The 27,341-nt window shown below is 60.2% G+C and overlaps 7 protein-coding genes across 7 annotated transcripts; 1 reads left to right on the top strand and 6 right to left on the bottom strand.

The window, feature by feature from the left end:
* Nucleotides 1-1,095: 1,095 nt before the first annotated feature.
* On the bottom strand, nucleotides 1,096-3,997 carry BGL1 (beta-glucosidase; the record flags this gene model as incomplete). Its single annotated transcript, XM_066776513.1, has 4 exons — nucleotides 1,096-1,896; nucleotides 2,176-3,211; nucleotides 3,286-3,874; nucleotides 3,928-3,997. The coding sequence occupies 4 exons, from the start codon at nucleotides 3,995-3,997 to the stop codon at nucleotides 1,096-1,098; spliced, it is 2,496 nt and encodes an 831-aa protein (XP_066632355.1).
* Nucleotides 3,998-4,465: 468 nt separating this feature from the next.
* Nucleotides 4,466-6,556, bottom strand: DML1 (mtDNA inheritance, partitioning of the mitochondrial organelle; the record flags this gene model as incomplete). The annotated part of the gene is made up of 5 exons (XM_066776512.1): nucleotides 4,466-4,748; nucleotides 4,823-5,638; nucleotides 5,700-5,963; nucleotides 6,200-6,420; nucleotides 6,485-6,556. 5 exons carry the CDS (start codon nucleotides 6,554-6,556, stop codon nucleotides 4,466-4,468), a joined length of 1,656 nt encoding a protein of 551 aa, XP_066632354.1.
* A 446-nt stretch (nucleotides 6,557-7,002) lies between these two features.
* SLS55_005060 (uncharacterized protein) lies at nucleotides 7,003-7,899 on the bottom strand (the record flags this gene model as incomplete). The annotated part of the gene is made up of 1 exon (XM_066776511.1): nucleotides 7,003-7,899. One exon carries the CDS (start codon nucleotides 7,897-7,899, stop codon nucleotides 7,003-7,005), a length of 897 nt encoding a protein of 298 aa, XP_066632353.1.
* Nucleotides 7,900-9,859: 1,960 nt separating this feature from the next.
* Nucleotides 9,860-11,042, top strand: ATG27 (type II membrane protein; the record flags this gene model as incomplete). The annotated part of the gene is made up of 2 exons (XM_066776510.1): nucleotides 9,860-10,761; nucleotides 10,847-11,042. 2 exons carry the CDS (start codon nucleotides 9,860-9,862, stop codon nucleotides 11,040-11,042), a joined length of 1,098 nt encoding a protein of 365 aa, XP_066632352.1.
* Nucleotides 11,043-12,541: 1,499 nt separating this feature from the next.
* Nucleotides 12,542-13,295, bottom strand: SLS55_005058 (uncharacterized protein; the record flags this gene model as incomplete). The annotated part of the gene is made up of 2 exons (XM_066776509.1): nucleotides 12,542-13,042; nucleotides 13,194-13,295. The coding sequence occupies 2 exons, from the start codon at nucleotides 13,293-13,295 to the stop codon at nucleotides 12,542-12,544; spliced, it is 603 nt and encodes a 200-aa protein (XP_066632351.1).
* Nucleotides 13,296-18,041: 4,746 nt separating this feature from the next.
* Nucleotides 18,042-19,826, bottom strand: SLS55_005057 (uncharacterized protein; the record flags this gene model as incomplete). Its single annotated transcript, XM_066776508.1, has 1 exon — nucleotides 18,042-19,826. One exon carries the CDS (start codon nucleotides 19,824-19,826, stop codon nucleotides 18,042-18,044), a length of 1,785 nt encoding a protein of 594 aa, XP_066632350.1.
* Nucleotides 19,827-23,765: 3,939 nt separating this feature from the next.
* On the bottom strand, nucleotides 23,766-26,775 carry SLS55_005056 (uncharacterized protein; the record flags this gene model as incomplete). Its single annotated transcript, XM_066776507.1, has 3 exons — nucleotides 23,766-23,838; nucleotides 23,929-26,176; nucleotides 26,235-26,775. The coding sequence occupies 3 exons, from the start codon at nucleotides 26,773-26,775 to the stop codon at nucleotides 23,766-23,768; spliced, it is 2,862 nt and encodes a 953-aa protein (XP_066632349.1).
* Between the last annotated feature and the right edge of the window lie 566 nt (nucleotides 26,776-27,341).

The raw sequence follows: 27,341 nt of genomic DNA, 5'->3' as shown, positions 1-27,341 counted from the left end.
AAGCCATACGAATACGTCTGGACGTGTTTCGCTAGCTCAGGCCTGATGTTTATCGTGCGAAGTAGCGCAAAGCTGTGGTCAACCTCTTTGTAGAGATACGGCTCTACCCACCGACGAAAAGCCTTGCAGGTCCTGGAAAGCTTCGCGAGTTCGAGCGTAGAGAGCTCCTTGATGATAATATCAGCCAGCTCGTTGGGCAGAGCTCCAAACCCCTTCTGAAGCGGCGAAGGCATGATTCGGCGATGTTGTTATTGATCCATCGTGATCTGTCCGTGGTGTGGCATTGAGAACAACTTTCGGCACTGTGCTTCTTATAGTGTGACTGATGTGCGAATTTTCGTTGCTTGCTGCGAATTCCATGGTTCCAGTCTATGAGATTAAGCTTCTCCGAGACCATGGATCGCTGCATACCAGGGTCCAAAATACTCGGGTACAGAAGACCCTGACCGTGTGAGCTTGCAACTTGCAGTCGGCAATGGCATAGCAAACGACCTTCCTTGCCATAGACATTGCTCCATGTGCTTCTCGCAACCGAGCCACCCCTAGTGCCAAACTCGCTCAGCTGCGCCCCAGCACGGGTGGAGACCATCGGCTCGCCTCGGCAACGAAAACACCGAGATGGCCCACATGCACAAGTCGACATGTTCCGCATCATAGCCGGTTCTGGCATCCGACGGCGTGTGCTTGCCTTTCTCGGTTAGCACGACTTGACCGGGGAACCTTTTGGTCAGGCCTCCCCCTGTCGATCACAAATGGGGGATGCACAGCCTCCACGCCCGGTGAGCACAGCGCCGATGATCCGTTTGTCAATGATCCTCGGACTCTTCGCAGGGATTGGAATGCTACGGTCCTACCACACTACGAGAAGCTTTAGCCAAGATTCTGAAACTGACCGCTAACCAGGTGTGCTAGGCGGGTTGGGTATTATTTTTTTTTCTTTCCCCGGAACAAGACCAGCTACCTACCTACCACGCAGCAACGTATCCCCCATCCTCCCCCAACCACTTCCACTCTCCCCGTCTGTCTGTCTGTCTGTCTGTCTGTTCGTCTGTCTGTTCGTCTGTATATCCATCTCTCGCTCCCCCCACCCCCCCCTCAAAGCCCCCTCCACCAAACCGTCTCCCCGACCTCAAACGCGCCTTCAACCGGAGTATGCGCACTGCTATCGCCGACCAGCACCTTATACGTCCCCTTCCCGACGCACCACGCATCCCTGCCCTCGTCCCAAAACGCCGCCGCGTACTTCTTCCGCAACTCCACCCTAACCGTCTCCTCCTCGCCCGGCCCCAACACCCTTGTCTTCGCGAACCCCTTCAGCTCCTTGACGGGGCGGGCGACGGCGCATGAGTCGGGCGGGGGCGCGACGTACACCTGGACGACCTGCGCGCCCTTCCTATTCTCGCAGCTGTTATTCCGGACGGCAATCTCGACGGCAACCGTCTCCCCATCGTCGGCGACGGCGGCGTCGCCGACGAAAGTGAAGCTTGCGTACGACAAGCCGTGGCCGAAGGGAAACGCCACCTCCCTGCCCACCTTCTCGTAGAAGCGGTAGCCGACGTAGACGTCCTCGCCGTACAGGGCGCGGCCGGCGTCGCTGCGGAAGTTGAGGAAGGCGGGGTTGTCCTCGTTGCGGAGGGGGAAGGAGAGGGGGAGCTTGGCGCTGGGGGTGACGGCGCCGAAGAGGATGTCCGCGATGGCGTGGCCCGTCTCGTTGCCGCCGTACCACGCGTGCAGCAGGGCGGGGACGGATGCCAGCCACGGCATGGCGACGGGCGTGCCGGATTGGACGACGACGGCGACGTGCGGGTTGGCGGCGGCGACGGCGGCGATGAGCCGGTCCGTGTGGCCGGGGAGCGACATGTGCCGGCGGTCGTAGCCTTCGGACTCCCAGTCGCCCTGCGTTGAGTGGAGGTTAGAATGGATACGTACGGAAAACACCATGGGTGGTCGGATCTAAGATCTGGACGTATTTGTGCGTTTTTTTTTAAAAAGTCACATATTCGTCCGGACATTAGATTCGACTACCCACGTAGGAAGAGTGGTATTCGTCGATGGAGCAGAGAGAGGGAGGGAGGGAGGGAGGGAGGGAGGGAGGGAGGGAGAGAGCATGAGGAGGGAGGATAGGCAAGTTGAGGGGATAAAAAAAAAGGAGGAAACCTCAACATCAACACGTACATTAAGCCCAGCAACGACGACAACCTGATCCACCTCCTTCGCCAGCCGCACCGCCTTGTCGATCTCATCCTGCGGCTCCGTCACCCGGGTGCCACCAACACGCACGCCGCCGCCCGCCATGACGGTCGCGCCGGGCGTCTTCATGTTGGACGTCGCGCTCGAGCCGAACTGCAGGAGCACGTCGTACTTCCTCCCCCTCTCCAGCCTCATCGTGCCCGTCTCCTCGACGGTGCCGGAGCCGAAGAAGGTGTCGCCCTGGCGCTGGTTCTCCGTGTTGTCCACGACCAGCTCGCCGCCGACGAAGAGCTTGGCGGTGCCGCACACGGCCACGCCGAAGACGTGCTCGCCGTCGGCCTCGGGCTCCAGCGAGCCCTCGAGGTCCATCCAGAACGTGTCGCCCGTGATGGCCGGGTTCTTGTAGTCGGACAGCAAGATATCCGACGCCTCGACGGCGACCTCGTCGACGGGCGAGCGCCCCGCGTGCGTAGGCGGCTGCGTGAAGAACTTGGCCGTCAGCCCGGCCCTGCCGTCGTTGGCGCGCGTCAGGTGGGGGCTGAGGACGGGCAGGCTGCGGTAGCCGACGGCGCCGAGGGCGTAGCGCACGTCTTCCTTCTGCGCGCGGATGCCGTCGAACGGGGTGACGGCGTGGTAGGGGCGCAGGTTCGCCGAGCCGCCGCCCGCGTACGCCGCCATCTTCGCGTTGGGCCCGATGACGGCGAGCGAGCGGTCTTTGCGGAAGGGGAGCACGTCGTTGTCGTTTTTCATCAGCACGATGCTGGCGGCGCCGACCCGGCGCAGCGCGGCCGCCGTCTCGGGCGTGTCGATGGTCGTCTCGGGCGCGTCTTCCGGGATGCCGAGCGGGTCGACGGCGTTGATGAGGTTGAGCACGTTGCGCACGCGCGCGTCGATGGTCTGGTCGGCGATCTTGCGCACGCTGTGGTCGATGAGGGTTTGCTTGCCGCGCACGCGGGGCGGGCCGGGCATCTCGAGGTCGAGGCCGGCGTTGACCGAGTCGGCCGAGGTGTAGGTGCCGAACCTTTGTTGTTTAGCTATTATCAAGCGGTGGTGGGAGTAGAAGTCGAAATGATATACCAATCGCTCATGACCAACCCATCGAACCCCCACTCGTCCCGCAGGATGCCCTGCAGAATCTCCCTATTGTCGCTCATATGCACGCCATTGACGCGGTTATACGCCGTCATATAGGCGGCGGGCTTCGCGTCCCTCTGCGCAATCTGGAACGGGGCGAGGTAAATCTCCCTCAGGGCGCGCTTGGTCACGATGGAGTCGACGGCCTGCCGTTCATGCTCCTGATCGTTGCACACGAAATGCTTGATGGTCGCGGCCACGCCCGTCGACTGGATGCCGTTCACCGTGGCGGCGCTCATGGCGCCCGCGAGGTACGGATCCTCGCTGAAAGACTCGAAGCCGCGGCCGCCCAATGGCGACCGCTGCATGTTGGTCGTGGGGCCGAGGATGACGTGCGCGCCCTTGGCGATGGCTTCGCGCCCCATGAGCGCACCGCCCGCGTGGATGAGTGGCGTGTCCCATGTCGCGGCTAAGGCGGTGCCGCACGGGAAGCACGCGGCCGGCACGCCGTTGAAGAAGCGCGTGCCGCGCACACCGTTGGGGCCGTCCGACGTGCGGATCGAGGGGATGGAGAGGCGGGGGATGGGTTTGGTGTGCCAGAAGTCGATGCCTGCATGGTGGTGTCAGTGTTTGGGATCGAATGGACGGGAGAGACGTAGTCACCGGACAGCAGCTCGACCTTTTCGTTCAGGTCGAGCTTGGAGAGGGCGTCTTCGATGTCTATGGGCGCCATGATTATCTTTCAGGTATGCCCCGCACAGCAGGACGGATGGACGATGAATTGAACCACATGCCGGCGCGGAAGAGCTGCATCTTTGTAGTCCCTCGCGGAGCCGCGTCGCAGAAATCTCGTGCTTCGTTCCCTGCGCACCACGGACCCAAGTGCCCCGTTGTACCTGGCCACGGAATATCGTCGGTCCAACGGGATGACGTGTAGTGTTGTGCACCTCAGCTCTTGTTGCAGATAAGCGGGATCGCGGGCCTTGATCCCGTCAAGTAGCTGGCTATTGGCTATCAACTCCCCGGCGATGAGCCGCGGATCGATGCCGGCTGTCGATCCTCTTGTTGGATGCTCTCTGGCGGTGGGAACTCCATCATTTGACTCTGTGGGTCAGTAAAACCAATAAAGATTCACCAGCCAAGTATTCCCGGCTCCCTTCCATGAATCGTAAACATGTACCATAACGTGTTGTTGTTATCCTCACTCATCATCATCCTCACTATCCTCCCCATCCAGCCCGCTGTCCCACCCCTCTTCGTACTCATCCGCCAGCGACTTCAGCCCGTTGGACAGCTCCTCGCGCATATCGACACCAACCAGCCTTCCAACGAGCATGCCCATGGCGCGCAGGCGGCCAGACGTGGCCGACGACGTGGACAGCGCGGTGCGGACGGCGAGATTGTCGTTGGCCTTGTGCTTCTCAAACGCAAAGATGCGGGGGTAGCTGTCCAGGCCGGCGGGAAAGAGGAGGTGGGAGGTGTATCTGCAGTATCGTGTGAGTATTTCGATGAGACAGAAAGAAATGAACAAAAACCAAAACCAAAAAAAAAAACTAACCTCTGCACCATCGGCGCGCCCGCAAACCGATCCCTCGCACGTTGATTCAACGCCTCGACCTCGCCCTCGCCCTGCCACGCCCCCCGCAGCGCCTCCGCGCGACCAAAAAGCCGCGTCTTCTTCCTCCCACCACCACCATGACCACCACCACCCCGTCTCCCCCGCTGCATCATCTGCACAATCTGCTCCTCCGGCCCCAGCCGAGACAGATCCACATCCCACTCCTCCCCCTCCTCCTCCCCTTCGTCCTCGTGCGCAAACGACTTCGCCTTCTTCGTCTGCTCGCCTCCCCCCTCTTCTTTCGCCCGCACCCGCTCGTCCAGCGCCTCCTTCAAGCCGCCCGCCTCGCCCACGCTCATGCGCGCCTCGACGACGCGCCTGTTGCCGCCGTTGTCGAAGACGGCCTCCATCTGCGCGAGCGGCGTCATCCGCTCCCCCCTCAGCCTGGACGGCAGAGTCGCCGTTTCGAGCAGGGCGGCCTGCAGGGCGGCCGTGTGCCAGCGAGACGACGGATCGAGGTCGGTGATGTAGCGCGGGCGGGGGGCCTTGGGGCCGACGGCGAGCGGGATGTAGGCGGACGCGGTGGCGGCGAGGGCGTGGAGCGAGAGCGACTGGTTGGCGAGCTGGCGGAGCAGCTGGTCTCTCGCCTTCTTCTCTTCTTCCTCGAGCCCCCACACCCAGGTGGGCAGCTTGCCGAAGTCGTCGCGCAGCCGCTCGACGTAGCGCGACGAGAAGCCGCCCCAGGCGTCGTCGACGGAGCTGAGCACCTGCAGGCCTTGCAGCTGGTCGCACTCCTCGATGAAGGGGCGGAGGTCGCTGGGAGGCGAGGCGCTTGTTAGCTCGAATGATGCAAACGGGGAGTGGGATGGTTACGCACCGGTCGGGGAGATCGTGCTCCTTGTCCAACCCGTCGAACAGCTCGTCGCCCACGGCCCAGCCTTCGAACGGCATCAGCTGCGACTGCAGCTCGTACTCGTGCAGCTGGACCAGGCCTTTCGGGTGATAGTAGACCCGGCTGTAGTCGGACCAGTACCGCACGGTTTCCTTGGTTAGTGCAGGCGGCTGTAGGCCGGTGTCGAGAGCTTGTTGGTACGCGCTCGGTGGGATGGCGGGCGCGCGATGGGTGATTGTGGCACCGGGCCTGCGAGGATGAAGATGTAGAGAGTCAGTCGTGTTTCTAGTGCATATGTGGCTTCAAGAAGTATGGTAGAAACGTTGCTTTGCCAGCTGCCGGATATCTCGTTTGAAGAGGGCCGATGCAGCGATTCTGGTTATGCCCCCGCTGCTCCTCGAAAGGAAAGCTGATGTTCAAATCCAAGCTCTTTTGGGAGGAAAATGAGTGAAAAAAAAAAATAGAAGGAAAAAGTGACGACGTACCACAACGCCGCATTGCCATCATCCTCGACCTCATACAGCGCGTTGATCTTCCGCAAGCTGCCAAACGCGCCCTTGAGGTCATAGATGACGGCGCGGGGCATGAAGGTATCCGACCCATCGGCGCCGATGCCAGGCCTGAAATGGACATCATGGTCCACAGGCGACGGCTCCGCGGCTGCTGCGTTGCTCTTTTCCGGGTCGTCGTACGTGAAGTAGGATTCCTGCGGTTCAGGCCCGGTGAGTGGAGTCCTTATCAAGGTAAAGGTGAGGACGGGGGCCATGTACCTGGGCGTTCCAGAAGTGCGTGCCAAGGTAGTTGGCCTGTTGGCCGAATTGTAATGTCACGATTTCATGCATGGTTGCGGTGTTGAGCGAGTAGCGGCGCCGAGGCGATGCGACGGTTTTCTCACCGCGGAAGCTGCCGGCGACGTCATGTTGTCTGTCCCCGCTCGACTCCTTCACATAGCCACTACTTCTGCTCAATTCACACAATGCAATCTTCAATCTGATTCGCTCCAATAACCATCCTATGTATATTTTGCAACCTTTCAAGTCCCCTCAGCCCATCAGTTGCAGCTGATCATGCGGTGGCCATCTCGTCTGCGCAAAGCTCAGGCATCGCTTGATGCTCTGAAGGTATTTTCTTGTTGTCTCGTCACTCATAATATGCGCCGTCGCCTTGTCGCTTTCGTGTAGCTTCTCTCGTGCCGAACGCTCGTGGATACCGACCATGGTAACACCAATGGGCCAAGCACTGCAGAGATAGGTTAGCAACCCTTCAATAGGACCGAGGGAGGATGAACCTACGCCTTGCCGATGCTGAGACGGAGATACCCGTCGTTGGCGTCCACATAACGCCTGTCCTGCGCCGCCTTGACAATCTCGACCACTGCCTCCAACACACTGTCGTCGACCTCGTTCTTCTCGAGCTTTCGGAACAGTGGCCGCAGATTCTCCTTGGCCTGGACCATCGAGTTGTATGCCTGCTTTCCCTGGAAACTGGTCTTGACACCCTCCTCGCGCTGAGCCAGCGCCATTTCCCACTCCAGCAGCACCATGTTGAAGTACGAGCCGAGCTGTCGCGCAAGAAACTTCCTGCCCTCGTCGTCCTTTGGCAGTGTGCTCGCCACCAGCATTTGTCCTCCAGGCACGGGCTCCAAGGCTGTGGGGATGGGGCCCTCGTAGAGCTTTGCGACTGCGGACTGGCCGGTGAGCCTCTTGTAGCGCTTCAAGCGCTGCCGGTGTGTCTCTCCAAACAGCCGTGCGGGTTCCTCGAGCGCGCGTAGCTTCTCGACCAACTCGTCGTCGGGAATGTCCTGTTCTCCATCGCGCAACGGCGTCTCCTCCTTCTCGCCGTCCTTGGCTTTCGGTGGCAATTCGGGCAGTCCCAGGCGCCTCCGACGCTCGCGCTCTTCGGCCTCCTCCTCCTCCTCTCGCAGCTTTCGCGAATGCTCGGCCAGCCGACGCTTCTTCTCCTGGCGCTCGGCCTCGCGCTCCTGTTCCTCCTCCTCGAGCTTGCGCTTCTTGTCAAGCTTCTCTAGGCGGTCCTGTTCGGCTTTCTTCTGTTCGGCAAGGTAAGCCTCTTGACGCTGGGCTTCGACCTCGGAGCGCTTCAGGTACTTTTTGGATGAGTCGGCAGCGGGGGTCGAGGAGGATTTGCTCTTTTCAATCTGCGCGGACATGAGCTTGGCGAAGTCCATCTTTGCGGCAGGCGGCTCGCAGCCAATCGAGCAGTGTGTTGTGTGAAAATGAGGAGACGGTGCCGTCGAACAGCGGAGGAGAGACGGAGCCCACCAGCTCGGGTAAACCTCGGCGGCGGAGGAGCACCGCACCTTCGTCGAAGCTGAGCTTCACCATCGCGCGCGCATTATTTCCCGCGAAACACAAAGCCATTGCGCCGGTGCACTCCAACCTTCGCACACGCCCGCACCTCCACGCGGCTTGTCGCGCCGCCCACCAGCATCTACACAAGCTCCACGCGCGACATCAGGCCAACCAACCCCACCGCAGCACATTCGGCCTGCACAACAACAAAACAACCAGCTAGCCCCCCCAGCAAGCAAGCAAAGCAACCATGAGCACCAGCGGTTCCGGCGCCGCCAAGGTGGACCGGCAGACGACGACGCCGTTCCTGCTGAAGCTCTTCTACCGCAGCAACGCCTTCCACCGGCTCGACGAGTTCTCGCCGCACAGCCCGGCGCCGCCGCCTCCGCACCTGCAGATCTACACCTGGCCGACGTGCTCGCTGCGCGAGCTCACCCACCTGCTCGTCTCCGCCCTGCCCTCGCTGCTGCCCGACCCGGCCATCGGCACGCGCCTGGCCTTCCGCCTGATCTTCCCGGACACGCGCAGCGGCGGCGGCGGCGGCGGCGGTGGTGGTCCCGGCGGCCCTGGCGGCGGTGGCCCCGGCGGCCCCGGCAGGTACCTGAGCAAGGAGCTCGGCAGCGTCGTCGTGGGCGGCGGCGGGCCCGGCGTGGAGGAGGACGATGGCGCAGCGGCCGCGACGACGACGCCTACGGCCCCGGCTAATGGCCGTGGCGGCGCGCTGGACAAATTGGAAGGCGACGCCGACAAGACGCTGGCGGACGCGCGCTTCGTCATCGGCGACTACGTCTCGTGCTGCATCCTGCCGCCCGGCGCGGACGGCTCCGTGGCCGCGGGCCCGCCGCCGGCGAGCCGGTATCCGGCCGCGAGGGAGTACGGGATGAGCAGGGGCGGGCCGCCGCCGAGGGGGGAGAACGGGTACGGGGACCGGAGCTATGGCGGGGGGTATGGGAGGAGGGGAGGCGGGGGACCGAGATACGAGGGCGGCGGGAGGCTGGGCAGTGGAGGAGTCCCGCTCGGCGAGTGGAGGAGAGGCGAGATACCGACCGGCGGACCGCCTTCGGGCGGGTATGGCAGGGGCCGCGGGGGACGTGGATCGAGACCGTACTGAGCGGCGATTGCTTCAAGGCTTCGTCGCGCTCATCATGCCTTTTCGAACCTTTCCAATGCAACGGACGACATATCGCGGCTTGGATTCCGCACACATCAAGGAAACTCTGCCCTCGAACGGGGCCCTATCGGAGCTCGGAATAACGACCAGAGATCACGGCTACGCATTTAGTAGGCCTGGGAAAGGGCACTATAACAGCAATCATCTGCACGTGAAGCTTGCAACGAGAGAAGCTTCCCGAAGCAGCCATGCCACATGGCGGGTGTCATTTACAATGATGCAAAGAAATTTAGCAGCGAGTCATGAAGTTCATGAATAACAAGATAATAACAAGAAGATCGCGGAGAAGCACTTGTGCAAAGGTTGTTTCGTAATGACTGGGTCTCGAGTGCGCCTCGGACAGTCGTCGTTGCCGGAGCGTCTGAGCGGGCTTGGCAGGCGGTCAGGGCGGTTGGCCGAACCGGGCTGTCGGGAAGTCGCTCACCTACACCGTCTCACAGAACCTACATCATTGACTGCACGCTTCACCACCTGCAAGACCCAGTCGCAGTCCTCATTACGCCATTCAAGCCCCGGAACCCATCGCACATAGATATTTCCCGAGCATTCAGCATCTACCACTCACTCAGCTTCCATCGCTCTCTCAACGAACGACAAGCTCCGCAGAGCGAAACCATCGACAACACGCGAACCAACTCCCGACGACGCCCACGATCACGAGAACGATGCGACGACCACAAAACTCCGCCGCGGCCGCGCTGCTCCTGACGGCGGCGCTGCCGTCGCTGGTGTCGGGCGTCATGTTCGACTGCAAGGACGTGGTGGTAGACGGCACGGCATACGACTTCCACGAGCTGGGCGGGCCGCGGTCGGTGCACTGGGTGGAGAAGCAGCCGCCGGCGGTGCTCAACACGACGTTCACGGTCGACATATGCCGGGGGCTGAAGCCGGTCAAGGGGGTGGACAAGAAGGACCAGTGCCCGACGGGGACGCGCGTGTGCGGCGTGACGACGAGCTACAACCCGGCGGACAACTCGTCGGCCATCACCAAGGTCGTGCCCGTCGCCGGCGGCTACGCGGGCTCGTCGGGCTCGCACCTCGACCCGCGCTGGACGAAGCTCAAGGGCTCCGACTCCAACGCCGACGCCGAGAAGGAGGGCCTCCGCCTCGAGCTCAACGGCGGCAAGTACCCGCTCCACAGCCGCAAGGGCCAGAAGCAGAAGGCCCTCATCGAGTTCATCTGCGATCGCAACCGCACCGGCACCGAGACCGACCTGGACAACCGGGACACGGTGGACGATGGCAAGGAGGATGAGGAGAAGGAGGAGAAGATGAGGCGGCGGTTGGCGAAGAAGCTGCGCGCGAGGGAGGATAAAAAGGAGGACGACGACGAGAGCGGAGACGAGGATGACGGCAACGACGATGACGACGACGACGATGATGACGATGACGACGAGAAGCCGGACACGAGCAAGGCTCTGCAGTTCGTCAGCTACAAGCGCGAGGACGACTTGGACGTGCTGCGGCTCACGTGGTACACCAAGTTCGCGTGCGAGGACGGAGGGGATCGCGGGTCCAGTCCCAGCAAGTCGGAACACTGGGGCTTCTTCACCTGGATGATCATCATGTAAGTCAGCATCCGCGGTGCTTCCCTTTTCCCCCTCCCCCTACCTTCAGCCCCTCCCCGCTGACATTTTCACCTTCTCCCGCAGTCTCTTCCTCGGCATCGCCGCCTACCTTATCTTCGGCAGCTGGCTCAACTACGAACGCTACGGCGCTCGCGGCTGGGACGCCATCCCCCACGGCGACACCCTCCGCGACTTGCCCTACCACATCAAGGACTTTGGCCGCCGCATCACCAGCTCGTTCCAAGGCGGTGGCTCGAGAGGTGGTTACAGCGCCGTGTAAGTATTTCTATTATCTTTTCGGTCAGTCACACCGGGATCCAAGCACCACCCATCTTTCCTGGACGGGGGAGTAGAAGGCGGAAGGGAAGGGAGGGCCTTGTTTCAATCCTTTCTCTCATCCATGTATTTACGCATCGACGCTGTTCGCGATGGGGGGGAGTTAAAAGGCAGGGGTTTTTGAAGGATGGTGGAAGTAAAGCGAATGAGGGATCGGTCAGTGGAGGATACGAAAAGGACAACAGCAGCAGCATCAGACACGGGACTTGGCATTGACACATGACCGTTTGGTTACTACTGCGCGCTTCCCATGTTGTCCCATCATGCCTTTCTCTTTTTTCTTTTCCTCCCCCTCATGAAAAATGCAATCACTATACCGTTTTCCTTTTTTTGGTTTTCGTACACCCAAAATCCACACACATATGGCCATCCCTTTCTCAGAAAGGTCTCCTAATAACCTTCCCCTTATCCGGGGCTACAGGACACTCTGAGCTTGAACGGCGCGAAGGAAACTAAGAATTCGAAGAGATGACGTGCATTCAGCAGAGAAAAGAGAGATTTAGACCGATGTTTGTTTTTCCCTGCTGCGCGGCACGTGGGTCCTTTTTTTTTCTTCCCCCTTTCTTCATTCTTTCTCTGTCCTTTCATTGATGCGGTGCGGTGCGGTGGGGTTTGTTTTGTTGGAGTATGTATGGGACGATGTGTCTTGTCTTCCAAGTTCCTGCTATATCCGCCATGCTGGTCGTCGTCGTCGCACTTCAACTCGGGGGGTGTGGTGTGGTGTGGTGTAAGACATGTCCGCTGAGCAGAAGGGTTGGAGTTTTGTTCGTTGCGGGTACGGGTACGGGTACTACTAGTTCATGTGTATGTTCGTTCGTTGGGCGAGAGATTAGGGCATGTATGGACAGTGTTGTTGTGTACACAGGCGCGTTGAGGATCCGTTGTTGTACCGGCGATCACGCACCACACTGATATCGTAGGACATGGCGCGAACGTGTGTATAGGTAAGATGTTGTTGTTGTTGTTGCTGTTGTTGTTAATCTGGCACAACCATCAATGGTGTTCCAAGCTGACATCACAACGGGTTCCAGAACAGATGAGCCTACCGGTACAGAGACACTGCACATACCTACATAGGCAGCTGAATCTAACATCTGGACGCATTCAAAACTCACATCCACGTCCGGGCTCGAATCTGTTGTCATCTGCTGTGACATGCTACACAGCATAATCCATCACGGTTCAGTGAAGATGGTGGATACTTTTTTTTGTTGAACATTCGTCGTTCATGATGATCTCTTTTCGTCCAGAAGGGAGCAAAACCCCTCCATGCTGCCTTTACCGCAGCATGCACGCATCATCCCCCCCTCAGCGGAAAAGCTCGAGTATCGTATAAAAGTCGGGCGGCGGGCAAACCAGCGCCCACCCCTCCAAAAAGAGAAGAAGCACGCCAAGGCATACGAACAAAAAAAAGAAGAGTCGTCGTCGTCAGAAAATCAAAATCTACTGCCTCGACCCAGCCGGCAGCGACGCAACCCCGCTGGTCGACCGGTCCTTGGGCGCCTCACTCGCCACCGTCTGCGCGCCTTCGGGCAGCCTCTCCTCGGCCGGCGGCCCGCCAACGGTTCCCCGCGCCCCCGTCTCCGCAACATCCTTCCCCAACGCGCGCTGGCTGGCGAAACCAGGGTCCTTGGGGTTCACGGTGCTCTGATCCGTCGTCGCCCCCACGCCCTCCAACCCGGCGCCCTGCCTCGCGCGCCCGTGGCTGCCGTCGTGATGCAGCTCCGACGACGTTTGGCCCGAGCCCGGGTGCCCGAGCCCCGTGTGCACGGAGGCAGAGGTCGCGCCAGGCAGCGTGTCACTGGCGGCGGTCGAGCCGGGCGGGATCGACGACGTCGTGTTGGGCGCGTAAGTGGAGGAGGCGGGCGCGCTGCCGGCGGGGAGGGTTTGGAGGTGGAATTCGCTGGCTTTGTCCGCGTCGCTGGCGAGGACGCCGGGTTTGTGCTGGTGGTGGTGGGGGTTAGTTTGGGGTCGTCTTGGCGTGGGGGATGGGGGTGGAGTGGGAAGTCATGGTGGAGGCGGAAGGGAGGGGAGGGAGGTGGTGATGTGGTTGGTCGTTTTCGGGGGAGTGGGGTGGGAGGAGTGAGTGACTTACGCCGCCCTTCTCGAGAGGCTCGGACGGGGGAACGTGGGAGCCGATTTGTCCCTCCTGGTTGGAGACGGACTTGACGGCGTCTTCGTTGGTGGTGGCAGACATGGTTGTTGTTGGAGGATGGAAGTTGAGTGAAGTGTCTGGAGTTGGATGCAGGTGAGGCGGATGAGTCGAAGACGTTGCTCGAGAGGTGTGTGTAGAAGTTACGAGCTTGAGCAAGGCTCGGCGGGTTCATATAGGCAGGTACGGGCAGCATTCCCGTCGCCATGATGTATGATGTAAGAGCGGGCGGTTTGCTATCTCTCTCATCGTGACATCACTGGTGCATGCGCCCGGCCCCAACCCCACAGAGCGCAATATGGTAGGCTCCACTTGGGGTCGGCGAGATTTTCATCTTTCCCACATGGAAATCGCAGCGGCGAGTGCAAATCGCGGTCAATGAGCATGCAAACCACCATGGTTGTGCCGCCACCAACGCTGTCCGTGCACGCGACACAGTCGAGACCCCGCGGCGCAACCTCCGCCCCTCGCTGCCTGACCATCGCACTACCTACCGCCTCGTCCAACAAGCTCGCAGCCAAGCCCTGCTGACGCCATATCTACATATGCCAGATAAGCCTGCCCTGGCCCGCCAACAGCACGGCAGGGTCTGCAAGCTGTGCAACAATCTGGATCCGCGCAGCCATCCCGCCACCTTCCATGATCAGGACAACACCAGTCGCTCCATCGCCCGCCTCAGTCTCCGCGTTGACCCTGTGCGGCTGAAGCGCTCCGAGCAGAATTGCCCGCGCTGTTCTGTGGTTGCCCAGGCGCTGGACGCCCACTTTGAGAGCTGGCGGAAGACGAAGCCGCGACTGCTGTTGGATCTGGTCGAGTGCGCCCCTCTGCGGCTCGAGGTGCGACCCGACGTAGGCAAAGGTGAAAACATAGAAATATATGCGCCGTACAGTAAGTTGGTTCAAATGCGGACGCTTCAACTGCAATGCATTACACGCTTCCCGTTGAGCAATCATGAGTAACCGTACTGCCAATGAGCATTACCAGACAAACCCTTGCCATGGCCGACCCTCGGATACGGGCAGTCCGTCCCAAAGTATTCCGACTCGGATGACTCCTTCGAGTTTGCCCGGCGCGCCATAGAAGACTGCATCAATCACCACCCACACTGTCGTCCCCGCGGCGCTTTCGTCCCAAAGCGGCTCATCGACCTAGGCGAAGACCCCGACTCCACGTCCGCCATCCATCTCCACGAGCCTCCCCCCGCCAGCAAACCCGTCAAACACATGACCCTCAGCCACTGCTGGGGGCGCAGCGGCCCTTCGTGCACCACGACCGCCGCCAACCTGGCCTCGCGCAAGCGCCACATCTCCCTCTCCGCGCTCCCGGCGACCTTCCGCGACGCCGTCGCCATCGCCCGCGCGCTGGGGCTCCGCTACCTCTGGATCGACGCGCTCTGCATCGTGCAAGACAGCGGCGCCGACTGGGAGACCGAGTCGGCGCGGATGGGCGCCATCTACGCGCACGCGCACGTCACCGTCGCCGCCACCGCCGCCGCCGACAGCGACGCCGGCATCTTCGATTCTTCTTCTTCTCCTTCTTCTTCTTCTTCCTCCTCCCCTTCTACTACTACCACTACCGCCCGTCCCCCCCGCCGCCTCGTCCGCACCCTCACCTACCGCGCCTCGCCGCGCGCGAAGAAGGTCTACAAGCTCCGCGCGCGCACGATACCCCATCACCATCCTTCCCCCTGTTCCTCCTCCTCCTCCTCCTCCTCCGGATCCTCCACGATAACGTCGTCCACCCCCCCTGCCGGCCCCCTCCGCCACCGCGCCTGGGCCCTGCAGGAACACGTCCTCTCCGCGCGCATCCTGCACTACACCGCGCACGAGCTCGTCTTCGAATGCCGCGGCCCGCGCGGATTGCGCTGCGAGTGCCAACGCCGACCATCACAACAACCCCACACCACCACGTCGTCCATCGGCCTGCTCCCGCGGCTCATTCACGCAGCAACGACGACGACGACGACGACGACGAGCAGGAGGAGTCGGCAGCAGCAGCAGAAGAGGAGGAGGAAGAGGAGGAGTGCGTGGCACGCCATCGTCGCCGCGTACTCGGCGCGGAAGCTGAGTTTTCCGCGGGATAAGCTGGAGGCGGTTAGTGGGATGGCAGGGGCGTTGGCGGAGGCGGAGGCGGAGGCGGAGGCGGCGGCGGCGGAGGAGGGGGAGGAGGGGGAGGGGCAGGAGATGCGTGGAGGAGGAGATGGGGGGTATGTTGCGGGGTTGTGGAGGGAGGGGTTGGTCGGGGGGTTGCTGTGGTGCAAGGCGAGGCCGGCGCCGGGGACGACGTCGGGGGGTGGTGGGGACGGTGACGGTGGTGATGAGCACGAGATGGGGGGGTTGAGGCCCGTGCCGGCGGTCTGGCGCGCGCCGAGTTGGTCGTGGGCGAGCGTCGACGGCCCGGTGGGGTATGAGTGGGTCGAGGGGGGGTTGTTTGGGGCGGCGGAGGAGGACGAGGAGGACGAGGACGAGGAAGAGGGGTGGGGAGAGGGGGCCGACGGGGGTGGTGGTGGTGGTGTTGGGATGGGCGGCGCCGGTGCCGCCGTGTCGTCGACGCCTTCTTCCTCCGAGTGCTTTGCATCGTTGGTCGAGATCCGCGAGGTAGTAGCAAAACCTGCCGGGAGGAACCCGCTCGGTGCCGTATCCGAGGCGTGGATCCGGCTCGCCGGACCGGTTTTGGGCGGTGGTGGTGGTGGTACCGGTGGCGGAGTTGCCGTCACGCTGGTTGCGAAAACGGGCGATGATGATGGCGAGAGCCGGGGGGAGCTGAGGTATTGTTTGAAGCGCGCGGACGGCGAGGGTGGCGGTTCCGTCGAGATGGTACCCGACTCGCTGCTCGTCGCCGCTGCCGCGGACGATGATGGCGACGGTAACAGCGTCCGCAGGGCGCGGCTGGGTGAGGACGGGGATGTGGAGAAGGTGGGCGCCGCGACTTTCGAGGCGAGCGTTTTGTGCTTGGGTGTCGCGAGGTGCGAAGGCTCGTGGATTGCGGGGTTGGTGCTCGTCCCGTCTTCGTCGTCGTTGTCGTTGTCGTCGTCGTCGTCGTCTCCGAAGGGCGGTGGGAAAGGGCGGATGGATGATGGGAAGGGGTTGGAAGGCGAACGATGTTACGAAAGGTTGGGTACGTTTTCCTGTGGGGATGAGTGGTTTGCTGGGGCGGAGAGGATGGGGTTGGTCCTTCTCTGATGGGAGTAGGTGAGTGCTGTTCGAATATTTGTGAGGGGTCGTCTATATCTACTTTTTACTCTTACATGGCATTTTCGTCTTGTGGGGCTGAATCCATTATTACCAAGTAGGCATGGGTACTGTTCGATATTTTGTCGTCTCACTAAGACTCTTCGTAATTAAGGGTTTGCTGCTGCATGCATGTTCATAGAGTCGTACACATTGTAAACACATCTACGGTGGTGTAGTGTCGCCGCGCCCAATGGAGGTTTGCTTTTGTTTTTGTTCTTGTTCCTGTTTCTGTCTTTTTTCTTTCTTCTATAAGCGTGAATGTTGCTAGCAGTGAGAATGCAGTTCGTTCACATCGCCTTGCCGAATTCGCCAACGATGATGATGATGATGATGGCGGCGGTGGTGGTGATCCAAGGCTCTTCTCGCTCGACCCGACCGACCCCGCGCATACATACATAACAAGCCGTTTGTCGCACTTAGGGCTCTGCGATGGTTTTCGTCCGGTTTTTGCGTTTTTTTTTTCAAGGCCCCCCGCTTGTCTACCTACCTTCCCTGCCCGGCCCCCCTCTCTTTATCTGTACAGGCTGTGCGACGCGACGCGACGCTGACTGCATGGATGTTCGTTTACTACTACTACTACTACTACTGCAAGCCGCAACCTTGTTCACCGCCCGGTAGGGTGGCTTGCATTGGGCAGGCAGCCAGCATGATGCGATCTGCGGGGGTTTGTCTGCGGTGGCGTTTATGCGGGTGCTGCGGGGCGGGAGGGAGGGAGGAGGTTGGGTTGGGTTGGGTTGGGTTCGGCGGCTTACGCATGTTATGTTGCGTCACGTACGGGACCGTAGAATGGAGAAAATGCGAGGCGGGGAGAAAATAAGGTAAGTAGGAGATAGGTGGTAGGGGAAGGTGGAGAGATCGGATGAGCTGATGCACCTAGGTACTTACTTGCTCGCTGGCTGGTGGCTCGCACGCGCGCCTCCTGTCTACTTGCCACACGGCCATGTCAGACCACTTCTTTTCCCGTGTGGTCGGGCGTCTGCGAACAGGCGCACACAGATGTAGGAAAATGCGTCGTGGAAAGGCAAACGGCGACATTAGGCGGAAGCATCGGGAAGTAGATGTGTTTTCGACAGAGCCGTCAATCGATCAACATTATAAGCGACCAAGCTACATGAGGATCCACAATCCTACGTGCAGCAGAGAGGCCGTACGATCAACACCCCGTTCGTTGGTTAACCTCCAACGGTCCGGGCGAGTCGGTTTGTGAATACAAAAAAGTAAGAAAGATCTAGCCACCACTACATATACCTCTCTCCTCCCACCATCGACGTAGGCCATCCATCGCCTCCATCATCTCTCCCCCCCCCCCCCCCCCCCCCCCCCCCCTTGATAATCCGGATAATAAAACACCTCCTCCGTCCCATTTCCCGTTTTGGTGTCTTGGTCGTTAAGCGTCGTAAAAAGAACGTGATAGGCCTTCGACACGTATGGTATGGTATGTTTTTCAAGTGTCGGGCACATTAAAAAAAAGCGATCTCATGTTTGTTCGTCGTCACAAGGAGGAACAGTCCTGAAAATTAAAACTGTTGTGGTACTACCACAGTTCCACATCGAAGGTTTAGAAGAGGGCGAAGACGGCGGCGACACCGGCCATGAGCGCCACCACCGCTGGCGGCTTGCCGTTCTGAGCCGCTGCGCCCCCCGTGAATTGGGGCGGGGCGGTGGCGGTCGTGCTGGAAGCAGGCGAGCTGGCCGCTGGCGAGCTGGGCACGGGCGTGACTGGCGTGGGAGACGTCTCGACGGGCGGCGGGGCAGCAGTGGTAGGGGATGTTTCGACTGGCGGTGGGGCGTATGTAGTGGGAGAAGTCTCGACTGGCGGCGGGGCGGCAGTGGTAGGAGAAGTCTCGACCGGAGGAGGAGCGTATGTAGTGGGAGAAGTCTCGACTGGCGGCGGGACGGCAGTAGTAGAAGTCTCGACTGGCGGCGGGGCGGCAGTCGTAGGGGAAGTCTCGACCGGAGGAGGGGCGTATGTAGTGGGGGGAGTCTCGACCGGAGGAGGAGCGTATGTAGTGGGGGAAGTCTCGACCGGAGGCGGCGGGGCGGAGACCTCAGACGTAACGGGAGGAGGAGCGTAGGTAGTAGGAGAAGTCTCGACAGGAGGAGGGGCGTAGGTGGTAGGAGAAGTCTCGACGGGAGGAGGAGCGTATGTAGTAGGAGAAGTCTCGACCGGTGGCGGCGGGGCGTAGGTGGTAGGAGACGTCTCGACCGGTGGCGGCGGAGCGTAGGTGGTAGGAGAAGTCTCGACCGGTGGCGGCGGAGTGTAGGTAGTAGGAGAAGTCTCGACCGGTGGCGGCGGCGCGGAGACTTCAGACGTGACGGGAATGCTGGGCGCGGGGGAAGAGGGCACGGGCGCCTCGGACGTCGGAGGCACAGGAACGACAGTGCTGATGAGAGTGGTGCCAGAGGAGCACTTCTCACACGATTTGGTAAGGGTGGTCGTCTGGTAGATGGTCGAAGGCGAAGGCGTAACGATCTTGCTGGTGGTCGTAGTCTCGGGCGGAGGGAGAGGAGTCGTCTCAGGAATGGAAGATGGAGGCGGAACCGGGTGCGTCTTGGAAGTCGTCTCTGGGGGAGGAAGAGGGGTCGTCTCAGGAACGGACGACGGCGGAAGAGGGGTCGTCTCGGGAATGGACGACGGCGGAAGAGTGGTCGTCTCGGGAATGGACGACGGCGGAAGAGTGGGCTTCGTGGTAGGGTGGGTGATGACGCTGGTGATGTACGAAGTCGCCGAGGTTGTCACCGGGCAAGTGGTTGTGAAGGTGGTGACGGTCTCGGTGGTGGTGCTACCGCCGGTGCACTTGGGGCAAGGAACAGTAACGACGGCGGTGGAAGTTGTGGTAGAGACGGTCGAAGAAGTGATGGGGCAGATGGTGGTGTAAGTGGTCGTGTGCTCCGTGTAAGTGCTCGGGATTATAATGGTGCTGTTGGGGTAGACCGGAGGGGCCGAGGATGGAGGCGGAGGAGGCGGAGGGGTGACCTTGGTCTTCGAAGTAGAGGGCGTGTAGGGAGGAGTGTAGCTACTGGGCGGTGGGGTGTAGATGGACGATGGGATGGAGGACGGAGGAGGCGGAACATAAGTGGAGGAGGGTGGTGGTGCCGGAGTATAGGTGCAAGGCCCTTTGCACGAAGTGACGGTGAGAGTAGAGGTGGTCAAGGTGGTGTAGGTGGTTTGCTCCGAAGTGGTGGTGATGGGACAGACGGTGGTAGTCACGTAGGTGACCAGAGTCGAGGTCTCGGTGCTGGGGACAGTGGTGGTGTTCCACTGGGTATGGTCCTTGGACCAGGACTTGTCCCAGGCGTGAGCGGAGCCCAGAAGGGCGAGGAGGGCGAGAGAGGCGCGCATGATGGGCCGAGTGTGGTGAGTGGTGGATAGCGACGGGCTGGTCGGTATATAACGAGAGCTTCAAGCAACCGTAGCGAGCGAGCTGCTGTGGGGGGCTGGAGGAGCAGAGCACGGGGCTGGCTTCTTGATTTATTCCGTGGGAGGCAGGAGGAGGCTCGCTATATGCTGCAGGCTCTGCTCGATCCGCTTTGGGTAGGGTTGCATGTTCGGCAGAAGCTTAACGGCAGTGACCTCATCCGACTCTCCTGAGAGGTGGAGCATTCCCGGAGGCTGCATCTCGTATAGGAGGCCGATCTGGCACGGCGTGGTGTCGGCGTTGTGGTGCGGTAGGGCATGCAAGCGGGGGAGCTAATGCAGCCGGCTCAACAGGAGATGCTGGGCAGGCACCGGGATGCCTCTGCTCTCACCACTCACCGACCAGCCGTCCAGCAAAACAAATATTGGCCGCCCGAGACCTGGCCCTGGCCCGGATCCTGCTTCGCCGCGCACAGTCGACGCGCGAAGCACTCGACAGCCGGCGAGACAGCCGTCAATGCATCTGGAGACGGGCTCTGCAAGCGGCGGGCGTCCTCGTGGAGGTCTGGGCCTCTGCCCCTCTGAGGGCTCTGGGACCTCTGGGGCCTTGGCGTCGGGGCGCATCGCGTCATTGGCGGCGGGCGGGCGACCTGGAGGATTCGCGTGCTGGCGGGGCGGGCAACCGTCTGCTCGGGCTGCACTGGGCGGTGGCTGGCACGGGCTGTCTCAGCGCTGGATTGTTTGCGGGCGGAAGGCCTGGCCGGCGCGCCCGCAAGCGCAACGGCAGCCGGCGGCCGCTACTTTTGGGCATTGTTCAGGTCACCCCACACCGCAGGCTGCAGCTCGTGCATGGCCTGGCGAAAGGCCTCCATCTGCGCTGTCAGCAGGGCCGAGTGTGTGCGTGCACGCAGCGGCATGGGTGGCACCAGGCCAGGCGGGACGCGGGTCGATGATTGGGGATCCCGATTGCGTGCAGGCTGGTCGTGGCTTCCACAGCAGCAGCCGAGACTTCGCGACCACTTTCTGCTTCCGTCGCCCGCCCACGACCCGCCACCGCAAGCGAAAAAGACTCGACAAAAGCCATCCAAGCCGGGCGTCGCGCCATCCGCCCGCGGGCAGCACTCCGCCAGCTCAGCTATCCCCTCCGCGTTGCGTTCCTGCGTCCGCTGGGCTGCTCCTCTCAGGCACCACGCCTCGCGGTTGGCGGGCACGTCGAGGGCTGGGCCCGCATCACACGTCGGTGGCTGCCCGCTCAACAGACGGGCCGTTGGCGATCGAGTCGTCGTGCCTGGCCCGGTCAAAACTGGAGACGCACGGCTCGATGTGACCATCTCCACGCTGCGCTAGCACGATCAGCGCAGTTTAATCTCACAACTGCACCTTCTCCGCCTGCACAATGGGACCCAAGCTGTCCGTCTCTGTGTCTGCCTGCATCGAGAACAGCGTACCAATTCTGCTCTCTGTCAAACCTTCTCATTGGCCGCTGCCGAACCATGGTTTCTCTTGCCATGTGCATGACCAAAGGGTAAACTTTCGCCCATTGCCGTGATCAAGTGGACTCACCGTGACACAACTGCCGAACTCGGAGTGGAGAGAGAGTCACAAAGAAGTTTCTTCTCGACGCCGAATGCGCCATTTCGCCAGGTACGCATGCGAGCAAGGAGAAGAGAAACAAAAGTCGGATGGTGGCGTCCCGCATCAGGGAATACATGTCGATGAGGCTCGATGTGGGCAGGAAGAACACCCTAGAACCATCATCGTCATCATTTTATCGCTGGAATCCTTCCTGCCAGCCGAACCTCCTGAATCGGACGTGTCGACTCCCGTCCCCTCCCGTCCGTATCCTTCCGTGCAGCCACCGCTCACCTTTCCTTGTTTCCATGCCTTTCGCTTCCTGCTATATACGAGCACCCTCCTCCTCCCGTCGATAGTCCCTCCGCCCGGTTCCTTATACAGTCGCCCTCCCGCTCCTCCCCCGCACTCGCTGCCCTAACCGGGATGGATGAGGGAAGTATCGCCTCTACCCTCGTATTTGCGTCGAGTGAGGGGTAAGTGCTGCTTGCTTGCTTCGGCTCCCGGTCAGTCCGCCGCCCGGGGGCCGGGAAGCGATGCGACTGTGCCGTCCGGTGGTGGGCAGCGGGGGGGGAAACAAAAAATAGCAACGCGAGAGAGAAGAGCACCACCGACCGGCTACTATGCCGCGTTTTGCGTCGGCAACCTTGCTGACTCACCGCGCGGCGAACAAGCTCGTCGCGTGTCACCTTCGGCCCAACTCACTCACTCACTCACTCACTCACTCACTGCTGCCCTGCTTTCCCTCCTCCTCTTCCATCGTCATCGCGCGTTCGATGGACATTATTGGCCAATATCGACAGGAGCGGCCCGACGGCCCCGGGCGGCCCATGACAGTTCGTCACGGCACGTGTCACGCTCGGCTCTTCTGATCTCCCTTGTGACAGCCTTCCTCCTCGTGTTTGCTCTCTCTCTCACCCTGCCAGGAATAGAATATCATTGTCTCGCACCTGCAGATGCAAGGCAGACAGGCAAGCAGGCAGACAGGTAGCGCAGCCCTCCCTGAACAATCAAGAATCCCACGTCCACTTTTTTTCCCCATCAGCCTCGCAATGCATAGTGTCGTTCGTCCATTATAGACGACGATGGGACGGGCTATTGCATATCCAGTCGACCAGGAACGGCGCTGATTCATCATCATCGCGACTCAGCTTTGGCGCGCGGTCGTGCCGTGTTACCTATGCCATCCCGTCGTTCTCCTCTTCTGCCCACCAACCACCAACCACCACCACCACTCACCGCCGGCCATCTGGCTGACTGACTCCTTGCCCTGTCACTTGGTTTCCCGCCTTCGTCGTCGTCGTCGTCGTCGTTCGTTATAGCGGGGGCCCTCGTTTTAATTCATGTGTGTGTGCCAAGACGGACTTTTTTGACAATGACAGCAACAACAACACGTTCGTCGCTCTCATTCGTTCGCTCCTCCAACCATTGAGCGCCTACGATGCACAACTGTCGATGGATGATTGCGATTCCGAGCGCGTAGGTAGTGTAAGATCAGTCTTTATTTTTTTTATTTCCCCTTTCCCTACGTCTCATAGTAGCTAGCTAGTAGATGTCCTTCTTTTTCGTTTTTTCCCCCTTTCATACCACGGGTTTTCTCTCAAAAGAAGGCTCGTTGGTGGTGTGGGCTACAGACTTGTTGGAAAAGGGGAGAAATAAAAAAAAAATCTAAAAACGATAGAAAAAAGATCGTCGAGCATCGTAAATCCAACAAATGCGGGCGACTCGTCGGTCCGTCTATCTTAATCAATTTCGGTAAGGATTGTGTGCGGTAAGTTGAGCAGCGAAATCCGTCAGAAGGGACTCGGAAAAGAGGGGACAGTGCAAAACGACTGTACGTTAAGGGTGTGGTCTCGGTGCGAAAGTCGATGGTAGCGAATTCCAGCTGCTCTTCCCCTCTCAAATTTTCCTCGTCTTCTTCCCGAAGATCGGAGTTTCCCTCTCGGGGTTTTTAATGTCTCTCGCTCTCTCTTCCTGTTTTTCCTTCCCGTGCGGTTGTAAGGTAATAAAATTCGGTGTGGAATCGCAGAAAGATCGGGCGGAGAAATTGTAATGGACTGTGTGGACCAGTCCGAAGGAGTGGGGTCCGGTGAGCCAGTTCGAAGGAGGTCCCGTTTAACGGCGACCACTTCGCAAATGTAGCGGCGTCTCCTCTCTCCACTCCTCTTTATCTCATCAAATTCTGTGTTGGTTATAATTTGTCGAGTTTTGTATTTGATTTTGGATTGAGCCAGTCCGAAGGGGTCGGCTGTTGAAGGAAAAATGTGGATTTTGGTCATATTTTCGTTCGGTTCTGCTCCCGAGGATGCCGATGATCTCCGGGATTTGAAATTTTGCGTTTGCGTGAAAAGTCTAGTCGACTGTTCGAACCCACTCGAGGTGGTCATACCCCTTCTGCTTCTGCTGCTTCTCAAACTCAGATGGCCTATCGTTGAGTTAAAATACGATGTTACCAAAGGTATTCCTTGTGAAGGTAATAGGAAAAAGGAGATCGATCCGAAGCGAGCATACTCACCACACCGGCCGTGACTGATTATCGTTCATATGGCCACCGTGGTTCTGTTGGCGCGGAGCCATAGGCTTCCTCGCCGCCGTGTTGTTGCTGGGCCCCCAGTCGTCGGCGAAATCCACAACCTCATCTTCGAGCGTCGGATTGTCGACGCCGGGCGGGGCGCTTCCCCAGTCATCATCGAAGTTGACCGGCTCGGCCGTCTCGGCAAAGGTCATGCCCGCGCCATCCGGCGGGTTGCCCCAGTCGTCGTCCATCAAGTTCGTTTCCGGCAGCTGCTGTTGCTGTTTCTGTTTCGCCGCCGACGACTCGGTGCCGTTGGAGGCGGCTCCGTTGGTTTGCGCCGTCGAGGTGTCTACGAGGGGCTTGGCATGGTCTGGCAGCGGGGCGGCGACGGTCTGGATGACGCTGTCGAATCGGCCGTCGCGCGCCTTGGGTGAGAAGATGCTTGTGGCCGCGCTATCGTCGGCACCGAGGTCTAGGATTTCTTTCTCAGGCTGGGGCGCGATGCTATCCGAGTCGCTGTCGATATCGCTTCGATCAATATCACCAGATTTCCAGACTGGTGCGTTCGGGTTCCAGCTAGCGACACCCGGCTGCCAGGTTCCCTTGTTCAGATCGAAGCTTGAGGTGGCCGTGGTGGTAGCATTTTCGGGTTTCCAGTCCGCGGCATCGGGGTTCCACGCCGCCGACTCCGGGTGCCATTCCTCCGCTTCGACCTTGAGCGCCTCGGACTTGATCTCGCGAGGAGCTGTAGAAGCTGGCCTAGGTACGGCCTCGGACACTTCATCGCCCATGGTGACACTGGCTGCATCATCGGCCTCACGCTCTGCTATGTCGATGGCAGACACCCACTCGGCAACCTTGGGATCCAGGTTGTGTGCGCGGTAGTCGTTCTTGAACTTGCACGGGGGTCCACCTCGACAACCCGGGCGCTGACAGACGTGTCCGTTGTAGCAATCAGACTTGCGACATTCGCCTTGCTTTGGGCAAGGGTAGCCTTGCACAATGACCTTTAGAACGTGGAAGAGCTCCGAGCTGAGCGGGTTGTGATCGTACTCGCAGTCACGACCCGAGGCAAAAGAGGGGCAGTGACCGCGGAGTTGATATTCATTACAGGGTTTCCTTCCAGGCTCCTTGATAGTGGAATGATATGCGGCATACTCTTCCGCGGTGGGGCGGGGAAGGTAGAAGTCAAGACGGTCACCATATTTGTTGATCGGAATATTTCCTTCAGTCTCTGGTGTTGGGCGAGGAAGGTCCGCTGCAGTGGTGAAAGCGCTGTTGAATTTCTTCGGCTCAGGTCGTTCAGGAGGGGACATGGTGTCCTTGACCTTGGGCTGCCATGGAGTATCCGAGACCCATTTGCTTCGGAGAGCTTCAGCCGGGTGTGGCTTCGTTTCTTCTTGATGCCGGGAACCCATGCTGAGTTCCGATATTGACCCTGGCTTCTGGGCGCGAGAAGGGAGACTGTTGTTGGAGATGGATCCATTGCGGGAGCCTTGCTGGGGTACATTGCCCCAATCCTCGGCGAAAGCGGCACTCGAAGGCCTTGAACCTTCTCTCCAGTCTCCAGCAAATTTGGACTGGATGACAGAGACCTGCCTCGGCTTGGGGCCTCTGCTCCAGTCCTCGGCTGAGTCGGCCGGCTTTTTCGAGCTTGCACCCCAATCATCTCCGTAAGATGGCTCAGGCGCGTTGTTCCCCCAATCATCGGCGAATGCATTACTATCTCGCCAAGTTTCCTTGCTCTTCGTCTTGATCTGAGGCACCTGAGGGGAATCGGAGCCGTCCAGGGGGTGGCTGAATTTGCAGTTTTTGCCATATCTGCATGTTCTCTTGCGCACAAACATAGCGCACGGCTTGGGCCCAGCTAGCTCTTCGTCGAGACTATTGGGTCCGCTTAGCTCGTTCAAAGAAGCAGCGCCGTTAGGTCGGGACGAGTCACTGCGCTGTTGCAGGGTGCCATTGACCGGCTCCGGTGGAACTATGGTCGGCTTGTTGACAGTGCCTTTGATGGTAGTGGTGCCAGGATTCCAACCGGCCATTGGCGAGTCACGGAAGACTGAGGAGAAGCTCACGACCGGGAGGCCAAGGGAATGATACTCGGGCTGGTGGGCGGGGGCCTTTATGAGAGTGATCTTGTCGGCCTTGCCCAAGTGGGGACTGAGAAGAGGCACGTAGCGAGCGTCATGGCAGCCAGCAAAGAAAATGTGCTTGCACTGGCCGGCCTCGGCAAAGAGTCGGAACGTTTCTGCTCGGGGAGTCAGCCATGCATGTTTCAGTCGAGAGGGTTGCACAAGACAACCGACCTTCCACCTTGATGGCGACGCAATCGCTGCTTTCGCCAGCATCAACATAATCGAAGAAGCTCTTGGAGCCGGTAAAGGCGGCAGCGAGAGGGGCGATGGAGCGGGCATGAGGACCAGCAAGACCCTGGCGGCTCAGCGCATGAGAAACGGAGGCAAAGTTGGAGTAGATGCGGACGACGATGCGGCAGTGGTCGAGAGAACCGATTTTGCGCAGACGGTCGCGCATCTCGTTGCTCAGAAGCTGGGCAGCACTGACGCCGCCGTCACGCGAGCTTTTGATCAGATGGTCTTTGAACGTGTAGCCATCACCATCGACGAGAAGCAGGACGAACGGGTTCTTCTCTTGGCCGCGGGCTTGGCGCTTGTACTTCTCGCGGTTCTCCTTCTCCTCTTCGTAGTCGCTGCGGAGCGTGCGATAGTCCTCGACCAGGCTCTCGTACTTGCGCAGGATCTCCTGCAGCGTCTCGTAGTACTGGCCGTTCATCATGTGGAACGACCGGACCTGAGACTCGCAGGCATCCAATTGAGCGTCGCCGAGCATCTTGGGGGATTAGTCCGGTAGCAATATGGGTTGAATGTCGATGCAGTAGACGCGAGAGGCAAAAGCTTGCGGGTCAGTTTGCGACGCCGAGATTGAGAGCTGAATCCACGCTGGCAGCGGCCGGTGGTGTCAGAGGAGACGGGCAATCGGAGGCGGCTAAGACACGAGCAAGCAGCCGCCCAGCAACAGGTGCAAAAGCTTGAGGTTGGAAAGAAAAGCGCAGCTAAGGAATGTGGATCGGAGAAATAACGTGCGCGCGGTGCGGGGCTTGGCATTCGCGCAAGGAAGCCGCGTCGCACCGCCAGCCGTGATTGGGCTGTCGCGTTTCAAGCAAGGGCTGTTTGTGATAACGGCCACCTACTTACTTCGAGCTGCAACTGGTGGTTTTGCGCATGGCCTCACGCGCCCCAGACCCGCCAATTAGGAGTGGAATTGACCAGTGTCAGCCATTCGCCTTTACGTGACATAACAATTCCTCGCGGCTGCAACGCACGGAGCCGGAGCGCGCCTGAAACCTTAAGCGAAAGCAGGTGACTGCCCGTTGTATGGTAAAACTGCGGGCGGCA

This window comes from Diplodia seriata (assembly GCF_021436955.1).
Source record: "Diplodia seriata strain FDS-637 chromosome Unknown scaffold_5, whole genome shotgun sequence".
In the NCBI taxonomy this organism is placed as follows: domain Eukaryota; kingdom Fungi; phylum Ascomycota; class Dothideomycetes; order Botryosphaeriales; family Botryosphaeriaceae; genus Diplodia; species Diplodia seriata.
This window is presented reverse-complemented; position numbering and strand designations above follow the sequence as displayed.